This window comes from Bos indicus, chromosome 17 (genome assembly GCF_029378745.1).
Source record: "Bos indicus isolate NIAB-ARS_2022 breed Sahiwal x Tharparkar chromosome 17, NIAB-ARS_B.indTharparkar_mat_pri_1.0, whole genome shotgun sequence".
NCBI lineage: Eukaryota > Metazoa > Chordata > Mammalia > Artiodactyla > Bovidae > Bos > Bos indicus.
In genome coordinates, this window is record NC_091776.1 from 4,804,164 (window position 1) to 4,828,013 (window position 23,850).

Below are 23,850 nucleotides of genomic sequence, written 5' to 3' on the forward strand. Positions count from 1 at the left end.
TTCAAAGCCTAGAGAACACCACCACAATGCTATGCAATGACTACTGCGATACTGATGCACGTGTTGCCTTTCTATATCTTTATTTCTGTGAACATAAGAATGAAAAGGGTAAAAAAAAAAAGATGTCAGTAGAAAGTCCACTCGTTTTACAGCCTAGAGTAGAAGATAGTATACTGGATTACCCTAAATGCCTATTTCTAGGATCCATTTAGCAAGGAATATATTTTAAAATATAAGTTATTTCTCACTATTGGCCATTAGTATAATAAAATATAGAATACTGCAAGAGGGCTACAGAGTACAAAGGCATGGAGATATTTTTTTCAACTTGTGAAATTATAATACAGTATTAAAAGATGCTTGGAAGAAAGATCCTTGGAAGAAAAGCTACGACCAAACCTAGACAGCATATTAAAAAGCAGAGCCATTACTTTACCGACTAGATCTGTATAGTTAAAGCTATGGTTTTCCAGTAGTCATGTATGGATGTGAGAGTTGGACTATAAAGAAGACCAAAGAACTGATGCTTTTGAACTGGAGAAGCATTGGAGAAGACTCTTGAGAGTCCCTTGGACTGCAAGGAGATCCAATCAGTCCATCCTAAAGGAAATCAACCCTGAATATTCATTGGAAGGACTGATGCTGAAGCTGAAGCTCCAATACTTTGGCCACCTGATGCAAAGTACTGACTCACTGGAAAAGACCCTAATGCTGAGAAAGATTGAAGGCAGGAGGAGAAGGGGACAACAGAGGATGAGATGGTTGGATGGCATCACCGACTTGACGGACCTGAGTGTGAGCAAGCTCCAGGAGTCGGTGATGAACAGGGAGGTCTGGCGTGCTGCAGTTCATGGGGTCGCAGAGTCGGACACAACTGAACAACTGAACTGAACTTAACGCAGTATTAAAATTAAAATACTTCATTGAACATCCAAGTATTGCTACTTTAACTAGAGCTCTGTCAAGAAAACAATCCAGTTTTACATCTACATGATTTTATTTTCTTTCACTTGTGTAAAGATGAAAAAATACCTAAAAAGGTTATTATAGGCAAGAGTATTTAAAAAGGAAGTGTTTTTCTTTATATTAAAAAAGAAAAAAAAACACATACATGGAATGTATGCAGAAAAGAGCTAACATACTAGATCTAACTATTTACCTTTGAAAAGACCAGTTTACAAAAGATTGGCCCTCAACTGGCATCTGAGAACTTTAATTTTGGAGTGATTCTCACCATTCCTGGAATTCTAAGACTTGCTCACTATGCCTAAACTGTTTATACAAACAATGTGGTTTATGCTTTCCTTCTGGGAGTCTGGAATCTGGCACATGCTAGGCAGAGGGTGCCTATGTGGACAATCTCCAATAAGAACCCTAGGCACTAATTTATCTTCCTTGGTTAGCAACATTTCACATTTGTTGTCACAGCTCTGCTGGGAGAATTAAGCATGTCCTTTATGACTGGACTGGGAAAGGACCCCAATCTTTACCTCAGGCACCCTTTGCCTTTGCCGCCTGTGCTCGGTATACTTCTGCTATCATCACAGTCTGAATTATGACTATACACTGAGTCCTGTTAGTCCTCTTTGAAAATTACTTTATTGGAGGGTGCTCTCAGGAGACCTCTGACACAGCATATATAGTGACAAAAATAAAAGTTTCATTTTCTAATTGCTTTGAAATAAGAAATATGTATTTATACAAATCAATATTGACATAAATTTTGTGGTTACCACTAAAATAATTTAAATCTGCATTTTTGGTATAATTTTTGAGTTTTTCAGTATTTTAAAACCAATTTTCAAGCAGTAATCAGTGAAATTATGCACGCTAACCTGTTTATATAAAGACAACTATTAAAACAATTACTAAATTAAATTGAAGAGAAAAAGGATTATGTTTATAACCAGTGTTTTATCATGAAATCAAAGTTCTCAATAAGGTAGCATTTGGTGACCTTCTCCCATCTTCTATCCCACTCATCTTTAAAAATAATGGGTTCCTTACCTTGAAATGATCCTGCTTCAATAACCCCCTCTTTGGTACTGTCAAAGCCATGAGATGTGATTTGCGTTTCTGAGAGACCAAGTCCAGCTGGTAATGAACGCTTCAAATCCTTAGCAACATTTGAATAAAAGAGAAAATCTTGTAAAAATCTCACACCATACAGCAGTTCAGCATAATTTTGTCCTTTTAATCACATGGTGAACTATTTTTCTCTCTACTGTGTAGTATTCCCTTATGCTGTCATGGTGGTCCAAGATGATGTATATCTGCAGCAAACTAAGCAAGGTTTGCTATAAGAGATACAGTGTACACCAAATATAAAATAGTTTCATTAGTTTAGACTTAAGCATCAGACAGATATTAAAATTCAATTTCAAATTTCGAATCTTCTGATACATAAGGAAAATCATTTCAAGGACAGAATTAAGATGACTAAAAAGTCATGTCTAATATTAAAAAGCTCAGTGATGTCTAATATCATCTTGATGAGCCTTTGGTGATGTTTAACATAAATCATTCACTTGCAATATTAAGTTTCCCTCTGATTTGCAGGTTAGCTAGGTAAACAGGGCTTCAATCAGTGTAAGGAAAAGAAAATTTCTTGTGATTTAGATTTATTTTAAATTACTGATATTTGCCAACCTAACTGCAATTAAGCTTGTAACTGTAATAAATACAATATTTGACATTCAGTCTTACAGTAAAAGAAAAGACAGAAAGCCATGAAACACAGATTTCCAACTAAAAGTTCTTTCTAGCCTCTGGCTTGGATATGAGGAATTACCCAATTTTCATAATCAGTCTATGACTAGACTCTACTGGTTCTTCGTAACGATAAGTTAGTGATACACTAGATGATGTCTTTGAAATTCTTCCTTAAGGCCCTATTCCACCACATATAATGTACAGCTAGAATCTGAAACTCCAGCAACCTTCATACACGAACTTCTTTTCTGATTATCTAGTTTTATTTTTCTCATAGTGATTATCACTAACATATTCAATAAATATTTGTTGGACAAATAAGTAAATGAATTTGTTAAATAAACTAAGGGACTTATGACAACATCGTATAGATTAAGAAGTTGCAGGCTTCTCTGGTGGCTCAACATAAGGAATCCACCTGCCAACACAGAAGACACAGGCTTGACCGCTGATTTGGGAAGATCCCACATGCTGCAGAGCAGCTAAGCCCATGTGCCACAACTCCCAAGCCTGTGCGCTCAAGCCTGGGACCACAACCACTGAAGTCCGCAGGCCCCGGAGCCCGTGCTGCACAACGAGAGAAGCCGCCACAGCGACAAGTCCATGCGCAGCAGCGAAGACCCAGCACACCCCCAGACAAACCGACAGAGTTGCTGCAGCAATAAGCTCACTTTAAAATTTATTGAGTATCTGCTTATTCTTACTATGCTAGACTTGCTCGGCAGAGAAAAAGATAACACAAAGGAGAGACAAGATATATAAATATTAATATAAAAGTTGAACCTGGTGCCAAAGTAAAGACAGTATCAGAAGAATTTGGAATAGGGGCTAAGTCCAGGAGAACCGAATAAGAAAAGAAAAAGTACTTCTTGAACTCTGAAATATAGAGGATTTATTTATTCATTCAATCAACATCTACTGAGCACCAAGTTCACGACAGTCACTGCTATGGATATTACACATGGAGCACTGCAGGAAACAGACCACCTCTGTCCATCAGACTCATCTGAGGTGTGACCGAAGGAGGAGACGGATAGTAAATGAATGCATCTCAGGTACAATGCACTACAGTAAAAATACCGGTGACCCTTGAAAAACACAGGTTTGAACTGTGTCACCTTATATGCATTTTTTTTTTCAATAAGTATGCTTGTACTGCAGTACTACAAGATCCAAGGTGGTTGACTCCTCAGAGCTGAACTGTGGATACAGAGAACCAAAGGAAAAGTTATACAAAAATTTGACTGTAGGTAGACTGCTTGAACCCACAGTTCAAGTAGAAACTGTAATAAGTAGTAAGTTTAATTTTTTAAGGCAGGGTAAGAGGGTACCTCAGATTGATTATATTCTTTGCAGCCAAAGATGGAGAAGCTCTATACAGTCAGCAAAAACCAGACTGGGAGCTGACTGTGGCTCACATCATGAACTCCTAATTGAAGAAAGTGGGGAAAACCACTAGACCATTCAGGTATGACCTAAATGAAATCCCTTATGATTATACAGTGGAAGTGAGAAGTAGATTTAAGGGACTAGATCTGATAGACAGAGTGCCTGATGAACTATGGACTGAGGTTCGTGACATTGTACAGGAGACAGGGATCAAGACCATCACCATGGAAAAGAAATGCAAAAAAGCAAAATGGCTGTCTGGGGAGGCCTTAAATAGCTGTGAAAAGAAGAGAAGTGAAAAGCAAAGGAGAAAAGGAAAGATATAAGCAGATGATTGCAGAGTTCCAAAGAATAGCAAGGAGAGATAAAAAAGCTTTCTTCAGCAATCAATGCAAAGAAATAGAGGAAAACAACAGAATGGGAAAGACTAGAATCTCTTCAAGAAAATTAGAGATACCAAGGGAACGTTTCATGCAAAGATGGGCTCAATAAAGGACAGAAATGGTATGGACCTAACAGAAGCAGAAGATATTAAGAAGAGGTGGCAAGAATACACAGAAGAACTGTACAAAAAAGAGCTTCACAACCAAGATAATCATGATGGTATGATCACTCACCTAGAGCCAGACATCCTGGAATGTGAAGTCAAGTGGGCCTTAGAAAGCATAACTATGAACAAAGCTAGTGGTGGTGATGGAATTCCTGTTGAAAGATGATGCTGTGAAAGTGCTGCACTCAATATGCCAGCAAATTTGCAAAACTCAGCAGCGGCCACAGGACTGGAAAAGGTCAGTTTTCATTCCAATCCCAAAGAAAGGCAATGCCAAAGAATGCTCAAACTACTGCACAATTGCACTCATCTCACATGCTAGTAAAGTAACGCTCAAAATTCTCCAAGCCAGACTTCAGCAATACGTGAACTGTGAACTTCCAGATGTTCAAGCTTCTTTTAGAAAAGGCAGAGGAACCAGAGATCAAATTGCCAACATCCACTGGATCATGGAAAAAGCAAGAGAGTTCCAGAAAAACATCTATTTCTGCTTTATTGACTATGCCAAAGCCTTTGACTGTGTGGATCACAATAAACTGTGGAAAATTCTGAAAGAGATGGGAATACCAGACCACCTGACCTGCCTCTTGAGAAACCTATATGCAGGTCAGGAAGCAACAGTTAGAACTGGACATGGAACAACAGACTGGTTCCAAATAGGAAAAGGAGTATATCAAGGCTGTATATTGTCATCCTGCTTATTTAACTTATATGCAGAGTACATCATGAGAAATGCTGGGCTGGAAGAAGCACAAGCTGGAATCAAGATTGCCAGGAGAAATATCAATAGCCTCAGATATGCAGATGACACCACCCTTATGGCAGAAAATGAAGAGGAACTAAAAAGCCTCTTGATGAAAGTGAAACAGGAGAGTGAAAAAGCTGGCTTAAAGCTCAACATTCAGAAAAAGAAGATCATGGCATCTGGTCCCATCACTTCATGGGAAATAGATGGGGAAACAGTGGAAACAGTGTCAGACTTTATTTTTTGGGGCTCCAAAATCACTGCAGATGGTGACTGCAGCCATGAAATTAAAAGACGCTTACTCCTTAGAAGGAAAGTTATGACCAACCTAGATAGCATATTGAAAAGCAGAGACATTACTTTGCCAATAAAGGTCTGTCTAGTCAAGGCTATGGTTTTTCCAGTGGTCACGTATGGATGTGAGAGTTGACTATAAGGAAAGCTGAGCACCGAAGAACTGATGCTTTTGAACTGTGATGTTGGAGAAGACTCTTGAGTGTCCCTTGGACTGCAAGGAGATCCAACCAGTCCATCCTAAAGGAGATCAGTCCTGCGTGTTCATTGGAAGGACTGATGCTGAAGCTGAAACTCCAATACTTTGGCGACCTCATGTGAAGAGCTGACTCATTGGAAAAGACTCTGATGCTGGGAGGGATTGGGGGCAGGAGGAGAAGGGGACGACAGAGGATGAGATGACTGGGTTGCATCACCAACTCGATGGACATGAGTTTGAGTGAACTCTGTAAGTTGCTGTTGGACAGGAAGGCCTAGTGTGCTGTGATTCATGGGGTCGCAAAGAGTCGGATACGACTGAGCAACTGAACTGATGAGGGATACAGAGTGACAAGCAAAGGGTGCTATTTTGGATGGGATATTCAGGGAAGGTCTATCCGAAGAGGTAAAATTTGTGCAGAATTCTGAACAAAATGAGAGACTGAGCCATGTGGCTCATGTGGGGAAAGAGCAGTGATGTAAAAGCTCATAATGATGCTCTGTTTCTTGACTGAATGATAGACACACAGTACCCATGGTACAATGAATTCACTTCACTGTCATAAAGTCTGCCCTTTTAAAGTGTGTAATTCTGTGGGGTCTGTATATTTACAGGTTGTGCAGACATCATTATCTAAGCATCTTCATCACCTTAAAAAGAAACTGTACCCGTTAGAGGTCACTTCCCACTTCCACCTTTCCCCAGCTCCTCACCAACACTAATGCACTTTCTGTGTACTGCTTACTCTGGTTGTTAGTGTTGTTGTTCAGTCATGGCCAACTCTTGGAGACCCCATGAACTGCAGCACACCAGGCCTCCCTGTCCATCACCAACTCCCGGAGCTTACTCAAACTCATGTCCATTGAGTTGGTGATGCCATCTAACCATCTCATCCTCTGTCGTCCCCTTCTCCTGCCTTCAATCTTTCCTAGCATCAGGCTCTTTTCCAATGGGTCAGTTCTTCGCATCAGGTGGCCAAAGTATTGGAGCTGCAGCATCAGTTCTTCCAATGAATATTCAGGGTTGATTTCTTTAGGAATGAGTGGTTTGATGTTCCTGCTGTCCAAGGGACTCTCAAGAGTCTTCTCCAGCACAATTTGAAAGCATCAATTCTTCAGTGCTCAGCCTTCTTTACAGTCCAACTCTCACATCCGTACATGACTACTGGAAAAACCATAGCTTTGACCATACAGACCTTTGTGGGCAATGTGATGTCTCTGCTTTTTAATATGCTGTCTAGGTTTGTCATAGCTTTTCTTCCAAGGAGCAAGTGTCTTAATTTCATGGCTGCAGTTACCATCTGCAGTGATTCTGGAGCCCAAAACAATAAAGACTGTCACTGTTTCCACTGTTTTCCCATCTATCTGCCAGGAAGTGATGGGACTGGATGCCATGATCTTCGTTTTTTAAATGCTGAGTTTCAAGCCAGTTTTGGACATTATTCTATACTCCTGGCTAGGTCAGATAGTAACTCTATGTTTAACTTTTCAAGGAACTGTCAGCTGTCTTCTGAAAGGGTTGTACCATTTCACATTCCCAAAAGCAATGTATGAAGGTTCTAATTTCTCCACATTTTCATCAATACTTGTTATTGTCTGTCTTTTTGATTATAGTCACTAGGCAGGTGTGAAGCAGTATCTTACTGAAGTGATGATTTTCATTTCCATGATGTCTAATGATGTTGAGCATCTTTACATGTGCTTATTTGCATTTGAATATCTCCCCTGGAGAAATGTCTAGTCAAATCTACTGCCCCATTTTTAATTGGGGCATTTATCATTTCACTGATACAGATAAAAATCACTTATCAATGATATGACTTATATTTTTTCCCCACTTTGTTGGCTGTTCACTTTCTTCATGGTGTTCTTTTTTGTGTGTGTGTGTGTGTGTGTTGTTGGATTCTGATTGCTAGAATTTTGTTAAGGATTTTTGCATCTATGTTCATCAGTGATACTGGCCTGTAGTTTTCTTTTTTTGTGGGATCTTTGTCAGGTTTTGGTATTAGGGTGATGGTGGCCTCATAGAATGAGTTTGGAAGTTTACCTTCCTCTGCAATTTTTTGGACGAGTTTGAGCAGGATAGGTGTTAGCTGTTCTCTAAATTTTTTGGTAGAATTCAGCTGTGAAGCCGTCTGGACCTGGGCTTTTGTTTGCTGGAAGATTCTTGATTACAGTTTCAATTTCCGTGCTTGTGATGGGTCTGTTAAGATTTTCTATTTCTTCCTGGTCCAGTTTTGGGAAGTTGTACTTTTCTAAGAATTTGTCCATTTCTTCCAAGTTGTCCATTTTATTGGCATATAATTGTTGATAGTAGTCTCTTATGATCCTTTGTATTTCTGTGTTGTCTGTTGTGATCTCTCCATTTTCATTTCTAATTTTATTGATTTGATTTTTCTCCCTTTGTTTCTTGATGAGTCTGGCTAATGGTTTGTCAATTTTATTTATCCTTTCAAAGAACCAGCTTTTGGTTTTGTTGATTTTTGCTATGGTCTCTTTTGTTTCTTTTGCATTTATTTCTGCTCTAATTTTTAAGATTTCTTTCCTTCTACTAACCCTGGGATTCTTCATTTCTTCCTTTTCTAGTTGCTTTAGGTGTAGAGTTAGGTTATTTATTTGACTTTTTTCTTGTTTCTTGAGGTGTGCCTGTATTGCTATGAACTTTCCCCTTAGGACTGCTTTTACAATGTCCCACAGGTTTTGGGTTGTTGTGTTTTCATTTTCATTCGTTTCTATGCAAATTTTGATTTCTTTTTTGATTTCTTCTGTGATTTGTTGGTTATTCAGCAGCGTGTTGTTCAGCCTCCATATGTTGGAATTTTTAATAGTTTTTCTCCTGTAATTGAGATCTAATCTTACTGCATTGTGGTCAGAAAAGATGCTTGGAATGATTTCTATTTTTTTGAATTTACCAAGACTAGCTTTATGGCCCAGGATGTGATCTATCCTGGAGAAGGTTCCATGTGCGCTTGAGAAAAAGGTGAAATTCATTGTTTTGGGATGAAATGTCCTATAGCTATCAATTAGGTCTAACTGGTCTATTGTATCATTTAAAGTTTGTGTTTCCTTGTTAATTTTCTGTTTAGTTGATCTATCCATAGGTGTGAGTGGGGTATTAAAGTCTCCCACTATTATTGTGTTATTGTTAATTTCTCCTTTCATACTTGTTAGCATTTGTCTTACATACTGCGGTGCTCCCATGTTGGGTGCATATATATTTATAATTGTTATATCTTCTCCTTGGATTGATCCTTTGATCATTATGTAGTGACCTTCTTTGTCTCTTTTCACAGCCTTTGTTTTAAAGTCTAATTTATCTGATATGAGTATTGTGACTCCTGCTTTCTTTTGGTCCCTATTTGCATGGAAAATCTTTTTCCATGTCATGGTGTTCTTTGAAGCACAAAAGTTTTAAATTTTGATAAAGTCTGATTTACCTATTCATTCTTTTGTTGCTTATGATTTCGGCATCATATTTAAGAAACTAAAGTGCCTATTCCAAGGTTATAAAGATCCACCACTAAGTTTTTCTTCTAAGAGTTTTATACTTTTAGCTCTTAAATTTAAGTCATAGATCCATTTTCAGTTAATTTCTAACTATGGTGAGAGTGATGGTGTGTGGTCTGCGTTCAACTTCATTTTTCGCATGTGGATATCCAGTTGTCCCCGAACCATTTGTTTAAGACTATTCTTTCCACGGGCTTCCCAGGTGCCGCTAGTGGTAAGGAACCCACCTGCTAATTCAGGAGATGTAAGAGATGCAGGTTCAATTCCTGGGTCAGGAAGATGCCCTGGAGGAGGGTATGGCAACCCACTCTACTGCTCTTGCCTGGAGAACCTCATGGACAGGGGAGCCTGAAGAACTACAGTCCATGGGGTCACAAAGAGTCAGACACAACTGAAGAGACTTAGCATACACACATCCTTTCCACATTGAAAACTGTCTTGGCACCCTTGCTGAAACTCAACTGACCATAAATGTAGGGTCTATTTCTCTACTCTCAATCCTGTCCCACTGATCTGTACGTCATCCTTAAGTCAGTACCATATTGTTACGATTACTGTAGCTTTGTGGTAGAAAGTTTTGAAATCAGAAGTAATGAGTCCTACAACTCTGTTCTTCGTTTTCAATTCTCTGGGCATTCTGCATCCTTTGTGTTTACACCTGATCAGTTTGTCAATTTCTAAAATTAAAAAAAAAAGCCAGTTGCGATTCTGATAGAGACTGTGCTGAATCTGATCAATTTGGGGAGATTCTCATCTGATCCATGAACGTGAGATGCCCTTCCATTGATTTAGAACTTTTTTAACTTCCTTCCACGATGTTCTGTAGTTTTTGGGAAGATCTCACAGGCCACAGAGTATCTTGGCCTGCCTGCCCAAGAGCCCACGCTTCTCCAGAGCTCTAGAAGAGGCTACCACCGTAACAAGCCCCATGTGCTGCAACTGGAGAGAGGAGCCCCACTCATCGCAGCCAGAGAAAGCCTATGCCCAGGAACCAAGACCCAGCAGCAGTAACAAAGATAAAGAACAAAATTTAAAAAACATAAAAGAATATGGGCAAGATACCCCGTACATATTTTGGGGCACACAGTTGAAGTTAGCCATCGTGCTCCTCTGTTAAAATCATCTTTACAACTAATCAGTGCTATCAGTAATAATCACGACAGCAAACATTTCTCAAGAACTTACTATGTGCCAGGGATTGTTCTAAGCACTTTACATACAGTCGGTCCTCACTCTGCATGACAGGGCAAGATCAAGATTGTAAAAATATACAAGCAGGTCGAAACCATGCAAAGTGGTTAACGGGAAAAACCGATCATTCCATGAACTTCAAAAATTCATCTCCAAACTTTAAAGATTCTTTCCTTGCTTCTGTCTTTAAGTGAGCTTTCACTAAGTCCCTCTGGCTCCAATCTAGAGCCCCTCCAACAGTGCAGCAGTGCCAACAGATCGGTGGGGCAGCTATTTCCCTACAACTCGTTTAGGTCTGATCTGAGTTTCGCTCCTTCCACAGTTACCCTTTTATATTTCTTTGCTGCACTTCTGTCTTTGTTCACCCATCCCCTTTTGCTTATCCACTTCTGTAAAACATCACATGGGTTTATGAGCAAGATACAAGGTGATAACACAGCCACATGATTTGCTATCTGTGTATGAAATGAATAGCAAATACAGTGACCATCACCAAAAGACTGTGAAAGTGACATGATTACACAACAATCGTGATATGCATTGGTATTCACATGGCCATTTATAGTCTAAGTTTGTACTTTATACTGCTGCTGCTGCTGCTAAGTCGCTTCAGTCGTGTCCGACTCTATGCGACCCCAGAGACAGCAAGCCCACCAGGCTCCCCCGTCCCTGGGATTCTCCAGGCAAGAACACTGCAGTGGGGTGCCATTGCCTTCTCCATGTACTTTATACAATTACACTTAATACAATGTGGTGACAGCAATCTGAGCTGTGGTGTTGGGGACAGGCATTATTTAATTAAACCACAGCAACCAAAATTAGAAGAAGGCGATGGCACCCCACTCCAGTACTTTTGCCTGGAAAATCCCATGGATGGAGGAGCCTAGTAGGCTGCAGTCCATGGGGTCACAAAGAGTCAGACATGACTGAGTGACTTCACTTTCACTTTTCACTTTCCTGCATCGGAGAAGGAAATGGCAACCCACTCCAGTGTTCTTGCCTGGAGAATCCCAGGGACGGGGGAGCCTGGTGGGCTGCCATCTATGGGGTCGCAGAGAGTCGGACACGACTGAAGCGACTTAGCAGCAGCAGCAGCAACCAAAATTAATGCATTTGGAACTATAAAAGGAAGAACTGCCTAAAATAACCTCATTTAGTAGTATTATCACTACTATTTTACAAATGGGAAAAAGGCCACACAGAAATAGGACTAAGCATCAGAAAACAATATTAATTAATCTATCATAAATGTAAATAGCTACCAGCAATTTATTAAAGACTCGGAATTTATTTTACCTAGTATGTTGTCTTTAAACAATTTAGTTAACAAATATCTTTTAAAACTCATTATTTCAGAATCTGCTCAAGTTTAAACATTCTCCACTTGTAATTTCCTACTGGTACAAAAGAGACAACAACTGTCATTCTACTTCACTTACATTCTAGTGTCACTTAAAATCTCTTGTCGTGGGACATCTTTTTCATCTGTGTAGTGTTTTGGGGGAGCACTTCGAATTAAAAACATACTTTACCCTCACTTTTACTTACTTCCTATTTTAAAACCAAATCTCTGAGTCTGTTCATTTTGCTGAATAAATCATCTTTACCTTCCCAGTTTATTTTTTAATATACTAATGTACTACATTAATGGTTTCTAGTTTTAAATATTAGTGATCCTTTTATTTGTATTAACGTTAAAACCACGTATCAAAAACCAGATAATCATCACTTACAAAATAAATAATGTCAAAGCACCAAGATATTTCTTAAACTTTGTGAATTTGGTTATTAAGGTCAATTATTTATAGAGTGGTTTCCCTAGATATTGCTTTGCTCCAAGTCTTGACAGCTTTTCAGCTCTCCATAAGTAAAAAAGTGATGAAGACATCTCTCAAAATATAAGGGATAAAAAACCATAAACAACATACAAAGGGGAAGAGAGGTCCAAGAGAGTTGTGTTTACTGTATTCTTAAAACTTAACTGAAAGAACTCTACTCATTTGAATCATTTGTCCTGTCACAAAATAGTGTGCAAATTCCCAAAAGTAGTAGCTGGGAAGAGAGGAGATAGTAACGGGTTCAATAGTAAGTTTGATGTACACCTCTCACCACCTAAGTTTTCAGAAGTTACGGGATGCTTCCCTTTTGTCACGCGTGGTTTCTGGAAGAACAACTGCTAGCTGTCTGAGGATGTTACATTTCACTCAAACCCCTCCCAGTGGTCTCCCAAGGGTCCTTTACTCAACAAACAAAAAGTTCTTCCAGGAAAAAAGCCTCCTGTCCTGTAGTCCTGTATGTAAAACAGCTGTAACATCTGAAAACCACTATGGCTCCTTTGCTTAAATTGTTACTAACAGAAGGAGCCTAACCAAAGTGGTATGAACAGGTCCATTCAGAGTGTGAACAGAATTATCATTCTGATAGCTGTCTGACTGTTAAGTTGCTCCAACACAAAACGATATGCTCTATGAGAGAGGAATGCATGACCTGTGAGAAAACACTCAGTATTTTACGAGCTTGTTGAATGCTCTCTGTAAAATACATATTCTCTAAGTAATATAATTTAGCCCCATAGTTCACAAGAACTTTAAAATGTGTTTCTACATAACTCTTAAATTTTTAAAATGTCTCAGTGGTGAGGCTGTGACTACCTTGCTGCTGCTACTGCTGCTAAGTCGCTTTAGTCGTGTCCGACTCTGTGAGACCCCATAGACGGCAGCCCATCAGGCTCCACCATCCCTGGGATTCTCCAGGCAAGAACACTGGAGTGGGTTGCCATTTCCTTCTCCAATGCAGGAAAGTGAAAAGTGAAAGTGAAGTCGCTCAGTCGTGTCTGACTCCTAGCAACCCCACGGACTGCAGCCTACCAGGCTCCTCTGTCCATGGGATTTTCCAGGCAAGAGTACTGGAGTGGGGTGCTACTGCCTTCTCCATGTGACTACCTTAGTAATTTTTAAAATAGCTGCTACTGCATTTCCTTCTATAGTTTCCAGAATATACTTGGGAGACAATGAGCCTATTTGCAACCAACAATGTAAAATCCTTACTTTGCAATTTTACATTGCTCACATTCAACTCAAGGTTTAAGTCTCTGCAAAGTCATGCTTAACAACTGAACAATAAAACAGTATAAACCTGAAGTTAACTTTCTATTCAAGCTACTAGGATAATACTATATAATACTGGAGTATTTAATAGTTTTAAAAAATAAATCTTCAAACAATTAAAATATAATGCTTTCGTCAAAAAAAGTTTCACATATAGTTTCTTTTCAAAGGACATAAATTAATACTTGTAGTTACAGCTTCCATAAAAGCTGTGAGGGGGTGGCTCATTTTCAACCAAAATGACTTGCTTCTATTTGCATATTTTAACAGAGGTAAGAATAAGTATGAGGTTAAAAATGTAACCTTATAATTTAGCATAGTAATCTACTTTTGAACTAAAGTTAGTGCAAAATTAACAAAAAACCAAATGTTTGGCAAATTTGCTTTAAAATACACATCCTTAATAAGACGCACAACACTACAAAGAAGCAGAACTAGAGATTTATTAATGAGAATTCCCTTTCTACTCAGAGAGAGAAAGAAAAAGCTTAAGAGGGAGGAGTTTGCTAGGCATGCATCGTAAGCACCAACCATGTAAACGGATTCCCCAAGCAGTCTATAAACTACAGACTCTCTTCCCCCTAGTTTCCCCACGCTGCATCTTCCCAGTTTTCCTCCTATCTGCATCTTTAAAAATGGCTTGGGGTCTTTTACGGGCTCTAGTTTCTCTCCAGAGAGCAAAGTCCAAAGTCTCACTCTGCTTCTTCCCGTGGTGACCTAATTGAAACGTCTCCCTCCTCTCTAGTCTTGTCAGCCTTGAAATGGATTCCCTGAACAGCAGGCAGAAACAACTTTCTAAAATGCAAATGCCACAGGCCCTTCAAGTTTTTACATCATTTTAGGTAAAGTCTGAAGTCCTCCACTTTTAGGTAAAGTCAGAACCTCCACATGGTTCTGAGGTTTTACAGAACCTTATCCCTACTTACCTCTTCAGTCACACTTCGCACACCTCTGCCCCCATATTCCCCACTCCAATAATGGTGAATTTTCAATTCTATGGTCTCCTATTGATGGGATTATTCTTTATCCTTCTTGGTCTGGTTAGTTCGTCCTTTAGATTTGGCTTGGAGAGCAGTTCCCTAGTCATTAATATCCTTTCTCTCACACCATGCCATACTAGGCCAAGAACATCACCTCTCACACAGCATCAAGAGTATTTGTCTGTATTCTCTCTTCCTGAAGACAGCAAGATCCCTAAGACCATCTATCTTATTCCTTTTTGGCATTAATAGCATTTAGCAGATATGTAATACTAATACTTATTTAATTTTCTCAATTGCAGAGACATTACTTTGCCAACAAAGGCCTATGTAGTCAAGGCTATGGTTTTTCCAGTGCTCATGTATGGATGTGAGAGTTGGACTGTGAAGAAGGCTGAGCGCCGAAGAATTGATGCTTTTGAACTGTGGTATTGGAGAAGACTCTTGAGATTCCCTTGGACTGCAAGGAGATCCAACCAGTCCATTCTGAAGGAGATCAGCCCTGGGATTTCTTTGGAAGGAATGATGCTAAAGCTGAAACTCCAGTACTTTGGCCACCTCACTCGAAGAGTTGACTCATTAGAAAAGACTCTGATGCTGGGAGGGATTGGAGGCAGGAGGAGAAGGGGACGACAGGGGATGAGATGGCTGGATGGCATCACTGCCTCGATGGATGTGAGTCTCAGTGAACTCCGGGAGTTGGTGATGGACAGGGAGGCCTGGTGTGCTGCGATTCATGGGGTCACAAAGAGTCAGACACGACTGAGCGACTGAACTGAACTGACACATCTCATTCTTCAAAACAGATAAAACCTTCCAAAGCATTTATAAAATTTCAAAAGAAACAGCTTGAAAATTTTGTGTTAAATACTCTATGAACTCTGGTAATGTAAAATCGCCTTTTGTTGTTTTCATAGTTAGCTACTTATAAGGAGTATCTGCCAGAAGCAAAGCTGTGGTTCACCAGACTTCCACACTCCCAACCCAGCTGTAAACAGACTACAACATCCTTAGCCTCCTCATGGTGTCCTCTCTGACAATTACACTGGGTCAAAGAGGGCTACTCTCCAACATTCTGTTTATCAAGTGGGCAGAGGGAGGGGCAGCATTTTCTCAGCTCTCCACGGTAAACTATCAGTTCTCAAACGTTAGCTTGGGTAAGAATCATCTGAGAAAACTACTAAAAACGCAGCTTTTCTTAGCCGCCTGCTGTAGTTCTTGTTAAGTTGGAGTGTGGAGCCCAGGAGTCAGAATTTCAAACAAGTAAGCCAGATGACTCTGCTGCAGGGACTCCTCTGTCTGCGTCCTGAGGAACTCTGCCATAGGGAACCGCTTTCTGTCCTTGTGCAGCTCACTTCCACCCCTCATCGCCCTGTAGATGGCCAAACGACTCCACTCGGTCACCTACCTTCTTCTCAGCCAGTCCAGGGCGCCGACACACCCAGGTTTTCCGTTCTGTCCACAACTCCTACTATTATCCTGGGTGTTCCCAACGTTTTGCACACTACATTGGGCACACTTTCAGGGAATGATTCTATGTTCAGTCTGCAATCCTTCCAAAGTGATATATAAGGCATCTGAGTTTTCATAGCTCATCAAAAACATTCTACTAATGTACATACAGCAAGTAGTATGTTGCGTTTTTTTAAAAATATAAGTTGTGAAATACTTGAAATAAAGTCTACTGCATGAGCCCGTCTACCTACACTGATGTAGAATGATGTGCTGTAGTAATAACAGTCTGTAAAGATGTATAATTTTTTCCCCCTCAGTATGCTTGTAGGAAGGGTAAGGTAGATTGATTCAGATTTGGTGATATGTGGTTAGACAAGGGGCCAAAAAAGTGTAATGACAGATAAAAAAATATACTCAACTAATACAGTACACCCAACCTACACTTACATCTCAGCTACAACGCCTTTCATCTTTCACGCCAGTTCTACTTATGCAACTGGGACTCCCAGAGCCACTCTTTGAACCTTGTCATTGCTCAGGAAGCAACACTTTTGGAATTTTAAACCTAACAACTTATTTTATGACCACAGTCTCCTCTCATACCTGTTACTGCACGTGATCCAGACAGCAAATCTCCTGTCTTGCCTGCTCTCCCCATTTTATCAACACACACACAGATATATGCACACACAATCTCAATCTCACTTCTCTCTTCCTGCCCACTTCTCTCTCAGTCCCTCAACAAACTTTTAACAAGAATCTAAAGCATCACTACCTTCTGACAGTTCACTGTCTATTCTCTTGGTCCCACCCCAACCCCTGCATCGACTATAGTCTCGATTCTAAGTAGTACTGAAGTTTGATAAGAACGAAATCATGTACCAATTTGCATCAAGAAAATTCCGAATTCATTCAAACACTATTACTGTGGAAATATTTTTATGTAACTACATTCAAAACAATTTCTCCTAGATAGTGAAAGTTGTCCATGATAGCATTTGTTTATAAAGGCACAATCTAAAAATTATAACCAAAATACACAGGGCTTCAGCCTTTCATTAAAAATTATGTTTATTCACAATTTTCTATTTCCCAAACAGGAATACAAATCCAGAGTTAATTTAATAGATGTATATATAATAAACACATTTTAAAGTTTAATTTGTGGTTAACAGTACTAAGAATATATTCTATACTTTACAAAGAAAATATTAAAATGAATCTATATTTTCAAGGATTAAACAATCCTTGAAAAACATTTGCCATACCTTCAAAAGTGTCCAAGATATACATCTGGTAAAAACTGGCCTTAGGGAAAAGCCCTCATCAAATGTGACTGAGCTACTAAATTTTTCAGGTAACGCAGAAACATTCATCACATGCTATTCAAACTCCAGGGTAGGATGAATGAGGTAGAAAATATGTTAAAGTTACTAAGTTGCTTCAGTCGTGTCCAACTCTGTGCAACCCCAGAGACAGCAGCCCACCAGCCTCCCCGTAACCTGGGATTCTCCAGGCAAGAGCACTGGAGTGGGTTGCCATTTCCTTCTCCAATGCATGAAAGTGAAAAGTGAAAGTGAAGTCGCTCAGTCGTGTCCGACTCCTAGTGACCCCATGGACTGCAGCCCACCAGGCTCCTCCGTCCATGGGATCTTCCAAGCAAGAGTACTGGAGTGGGGTGCCATTGCCTTCTCCAATGTTAAAGTTAAATCAAACTAAAACTCAATCTTTTGTTGAAAAATTACTGTGATCCATAAGCTGTACAGTGTGCATATACTATCTCTGTCCTAAATGTAATTGCAAGCTCTTGGGAAAAGCAGATGCATAAATGGACAGTCACATTATTAAGGTGAGGGGAGGAAATCTGTTCAAAACAGGCTCTTATAATTCCTATTCTTCTATTCTTTCTCAAGTCTTTAGACTGCTGAAGTATATTATCCAAACTGATAAGTACAGGGGAACGGAGAAACAATTTAACAAAACAACAACAAAAAAAGAGTTAAAGAAAAAAATAACAATAAAAACTTTCAAAACAATAAAATTTCTAGCAGCAACAACAATGACCATGATGCATGCTGGAAAATGAAGGACACAGGATGTGTCCAGTCTAAAGTATGTTTCTTCCTGTTGTTCCACGGAACTCTTGAAACTGTGTTTCTAGTTCTCATTCTAACATTTGTTCATTCATTCACCAAACATGTAATGAAAGCCCGTTATCAAGTACGTGTAGCACTGCTGCCAGGCCCTGGAGATAAGGTAATGCACGAACATTCCTGGCGACACTGTACTTATAGCCAATCACGTAAGTTTTTGATATAGCTAGTCAATATAGGCAATTCCATAACAACCTCAGGGCCCCTTTTCCTCAGTTGTAAACTAAAGTAGTGAGATCCAGGGATCTTCGAGGTACTTCTACTGAATTAACATTCTGTGCTTTAACTCAAAACTTGCAGACCAGGAATATTTAAGACATAGGGAACCCAAGGATCCACAGGCAGAATTCAAGTGATCCTAAACTCCTTGAAACTGAACACGAGACGTGGCAGTCTTGTATATATGTACGTTTTTCTAGAGACAAGGTCCACAGGTGGAAAAGGCTGAATTAGGAATTTTAGTCTGGGCCTACCAGAGGAGAAGTTTTATTTTGGCTAAGGTAATTTTTCTACATCTGCCAAATACAACTTAATTCACAAGAAGTTTCAATTTAACTCACAAGGAGCTAATATTTGCTTCTTTAAACTCATGGTATAAACTGCACATTTCTAACCTAATATTTTGACCAGTGCTGCAGGACTGTTGCTGAACTGACAGGATTGTTGCTGAAGTTCCAGTACTTTGGTCATCTGATACAAACAGCTGACTCACTGGAAAAGTCCCTAATGCTGGGAAAGATGGAGGGGAGGAGAAGAGGGCGTCAGAGGATGAGATGGCTGGATGGCATCACCGATGCAATGGACATGAACTTGGCCAAACTTGAGGATATGGTAAGGGAGGGGAGGCCTGGTATGCTGCAGTCCATGGGGTCACAAAGAGTCGGACACGACTGGGCGACTGAACAACAACAATGTAACAGAATAAATTATAAATAACATGTAGCTTATAAGTAAAAGAATAATTTGTATTCTTTAGAGATTAAACTTTACACTACTCTTTAGAAAATACCAATTGCTTTTTATTTAGAAGCAAAAATAGTTTTGCTGTAAAGAACTGCAATAATACTAAGATTATTATCCTATTCTCTCTTCACATAGCTGTTGCCCCTCTAAGACAAGTAACAAACCTTGAAACATTAACAAATGTTAAGCTGCTACCAGGGAATTTCTAGGGCAAATTCTCCCATTATATCCTCTATTTCAATGTGAATGCTGAGGTAAAGTCCACCAGGGCCTCTCATAGTAGGAGACTAAGGGAAATCAAATGAAAAAGGAAACAGTGGCAGTAAGACACAGAAAGAACAGAAGCATCTACACTCTCACTGCCTGGGCCACAGTGACACCAACTGGCCAGCCAAGTGATGACAACTTAATAAGCCATCATCTTAATTTGTGGCTCAGATGGTAAAGAATCTGCCTGCAAGACCCAGATTCGATCCCTGGAGGAGGGCATGGCTACCCACTCCAGTATTTTTGCCTGGAGAATCCCATGGACTGAGGAGCCAGGTGGGCTACAGTCCATGGGGTCGTGTAGTTGGACACAACCGAGCAACTAACACATTCATATCATTCATATATATACATATATATATATATATATATATATAATTTTTTATAAGACTTTATACTTTTAAAAGTGTAATATGCATTAAATAAAAACCATTATATGATTTATTTCATTGTTATCAATTTTTAAAGTTGAAGGATAGTTCATTTACAATGTTGTGAGTTATATAACTTTAGACATCAAGTATGCATAAAAGAAGATGTGTATTAGTAAAACATGCTTTTAAAACTAGAAAACTCTAGTTATGAGGTAGTTTTTTATACAATCTCTTTACTAGTCTATATAATGCTAAGCAATATTTAGTACATTATACACACTTTATCTATGAACTTTTATCTATTTGAAAACAGAAACATGAATTTGACATTAAATATTGATAAAATCCCCCTTTTATTGCTCAGGAAAATAAAGGAGTGTGCCAAAATGTTAGTAAATATATGCCTAACAGATCTTGAGTGTAATTTATTTAAAAGAGTCAAAAGATGCTATTGAAATACTGCTTTCACTCAGTAAAAGAGATCATAGAGGTGATTTTTATTTTAAAATATTAAATATGTAAGAAACTCTCATGATATATTTTTCCTTTCATAAGAGCAGGTACAAAGAGAAACAAGCTTTATGATGTTGAACTTCTTTACGGAGGTAAAGTGGGGTGTACTGGTTGACTGAATTATTGCTTCCAAGGAGTCTTGCCTACTGGTAAGTGAAGTGAAAGTGAAAGTCGCTCTAAGTCGCTCAGTCGCAACCAACTCTTTACGACCCCATGGACTATGCGGTTGATGGAATTCTCTGGGCCAGAATACCAGAGTGGGTAGCCTTTCCCTTCTCCAGGGGATCTTCCCAACCCCGGGATCAAACCCAGGTATTCCAAATTGCAGGTGGATTCTTTACCAGCTGAGTCACAAGGGAAGACCAAGAATAGTGGAGTATGTAGCCTATCCCTTCTCCAGTGGATCTTCCTGAGCCAGGAATCGAACTGGGGTCTCCAGCACTGCAGGTGGATTCTTTACCAACTGAGCTATGAGGGAAGAACTTTGCCTACCAGTAAAGTTCATATCTATTAAGAGGAGACCTCCAGGACAACATTTCCTTTTTTCCTTCTCTATCCCTCAATAGAAAATGAAACATTATAGGGGAATCTCCAAAAAGAGAATTAGACATTAAGTAAGAAGTTAATTTATAAAGCAGCAAATTAACTGGCTTTGACTATGTAAGCAAAGAACTTACACAGATATACGAGTTAATTCACTTCACTCTAAAAAGACTCTGAAGTTAAAACTTGAAAGGATTAAAAAAACCTTTTCAATGATTCAGTTCAGTTCAGTTCAGTTCAGTCGCTCAGTCGTGCATCACCAACTCCCGGAGTTCACTCAGACTCATCAGTGATGCCTTCCAGCCATCTCATCCTCTGTCGTCCCCTTCTCCTCCTGCCCCCAATCCCTCCCAGCATCAGTCTTTTCCAATGAGTCGACTCTTCGCGTGAGGTGGCCAAAGTACTGGACTTTCAGCTTTAGTATCATTCCTTCCAAAGAAATCCCAGGGCTGATCTCCTTCAGAATGGACTGGTTGGATCTCCTTGCAGTCCAAGGGACTCTCAAGAGTCTTCTCCAACACCACAGTTCAAAAGCATCAATTCTTTGGCGCTCAGCCTTCTTCACAGTCCAACTCTCACATCCATACATTACCACTGGAAAAACCATAGCCTTGACTAGACGGACCTTTGTTGGCAAAGTAATGTCTCTGCTTTTGAATATGCTATCTAGGTTGGTCATAACTTTCCTTCTAAGGAGTAAGCGTCTTTTAATTTCATGGCTGCAGTCACCATCTGCAGTGATTTTGGAGCCCAGAAAAATAAAGTCTGACACTGTTTCCACTGTTTCCCCATCTATTTGCCATGAAGTGGTGGGACCGGATGCCATGATCTTCGTTTTCTGAATGTTGAGCTTTAAGCCAACTTTTTCACTCTCCTCTTTCACTTTCATCAAGAGGCTTTTGAGTTCCCTTCACTTTCTGCCATAAGGGTGGTGTCATCTGCATATCTGAGGTTACTGATATTTCTCCGGACAATCTTGATTCCAGCTTGTGTTTCTTCCAGCCCAGCGTCTCTCATGATGTACTCTGCATATAAGTTAAATAAGCAGGGTGACAATATACAGCCTTGACGGACTCCTTTTCCTATTTGGAACCAGTCTGTTGTTCCATGTCCAGTTCTAACTGTTGCTTCCCGACCTGCATATAGGTTTCTCAGGAGGCAGGTCAGGTGGTCTGGTATTCCCATCTCTTTGAGAATTTTCCACAGTTTCTTGTGATCCACATAGTCAAAGGCTTTGGCATAGTCAATAAAGCAGAAATAGATGTTTTTCTGGAACTCTCTTGCTTTTTCCATGATCTGGCAGATGTTGGCAATTTGATCTCTGGTTCCTCTGCCATTTCTAAAACCAGCTTGAACATCAGGAAGTTCACCGTTCACATACTGCTGAAGCCTGGCTTGGAGAATTTTGAACATTACTTTACTAGCAAGGCAAATTAAGGTACTCAACTAAAGACTCATGAATAGGTTTAAGGTACAAAGTAACCCTAAAGAACGAAGCTAGAGGAATTACCAGGTACCAAGGCTGAAGCTACTATTTATTGCAGACTTAATTACTCTAGTAAGTGGGTAAGACAGTGTGGTGTTACTGCAAGGACAGACAAAAAGACCAAGAAATAACACAGTCAGCCAAGTAATACAGCTACACATATATGGTCACTTGACCAACAGCAAAGGCCCCGTGTGGAAAAAGATTTTTTTTTTCAATAAACAATGCACATCACATGATATGCACATGGGGGGAAAATGAGCCTTGACTTCTACATCATGCCATACACAAAATTCAAGATGGATCATAGACCTATGTGTAAGAAGTAAAGCAGAGAAACTTTTAGAAGATGGAAGTATCTTGACTGATGTGGGGATAGGCAAAGATACAAGGGTCACAAAAATCACTAAAGGGAGGGAAACACTAATAAATTGGACTTCATTAAAATTAGCCTTTGGTCATCTAAAGATACCATTAATATAGTACAAAAGCTAGTTACAGACTGCAGATAAACATCTGCAATACACACATCCATACAAATGACTTATACCCAGAACATACAAAGAACTGTTACAAATGAACTAGAAAAAGGCATACACTTAACAGAAAAACGAGCAAAGGACTTGAAAAGGTACTTCATAAAAGATAATATTCACATGGTCAGTAAGAATCTGAAAATATGCTCGACGTCATTAGTCATCAAGGAGATGCATGTTAAAACCATGAGATAACTACTATGATTTCATCAGAATGGCAAAAACTTAAAAGTATGACAATAACAAAAACTGGTAATGATGTGGAACAACTAGAACACTTATTCACCGCTGGCAGGATTGTCAACTAATTTGATCATTCGGCAAACTAGTTGACAAAATTTACCAAAGCCAAACATCACATACCCATGATGTGCAATTCCACTCCATGGTAAATACCCAACAGAAGTAGGTGATCATGTACACCGAAAGACCTATACAAGAAAGGCCACAGCAGCTTTATTCGTAACGGGCAGACTGCAGACGACCTAGGCGTCGCCTATGGCTGATTCACGCTGATGTCTGACAGAACAAACAACAAACTGTAAAGCAATTATCCTTCAATTAAAAAGTAAATACATTTTGAAACAAACAAACAAACAAAAAACCCACCAGAAACGAAAATAAATAAAACAAAAAGAAAAAGAAAAATAATAGATTTTAAAAACAAACAAACCAAATGGATAAACAAATTAGGGCCTATTAACACACACTGTGGTGTATTAACACAATGGAAAACCGTATCACAAGGAAAACGCATTGGCGGTGGTTCAGTCGTCCTTGTGTCGGACTCTTGTGAACCATGGACTATAGCCCGCCAGACTCCTCTGTCCATGGGGTTTTCCAGGCAAGGATACTGGAGTGATTTGCCATTTCCTTCTCCAGGGGAA

General features: G+C 39.5%; 1 protein-coding gene across 12 annotated transcripts in view; it reads right to left on the reverse strand.

The window, feature by feature from the left end:
• The window catches only part of ARFIP1 (ARF interacting protein 1), a 138,426-nt gene that overhangs the window by 62,301 nt on the left and 52,275 nt on the right, over positions 1–23,850 (reverse strand). For 10 of the 12 annotated variants that reach the window (XM_070768985.1, XM_070768981.1, XM_070768988.1 and 7 more), the window contains one exon: positions 2,008–2,116. The exons of 1 other annotated variant lie outside the window; for it this stretch is intronic. In XM_070768985.1, coding sequence (XP_070625086.1) covers positions 2,008–2,116 — 109 coding nt within the window. Of the gene's footprint in view, positions 1–2,007; positions 2,117–7,852; positions 22,332–23,850 lie in introns of those variants that run through there. One more of the 12 variants, XM_070768978.1, reaches the window with a different exon arrangement.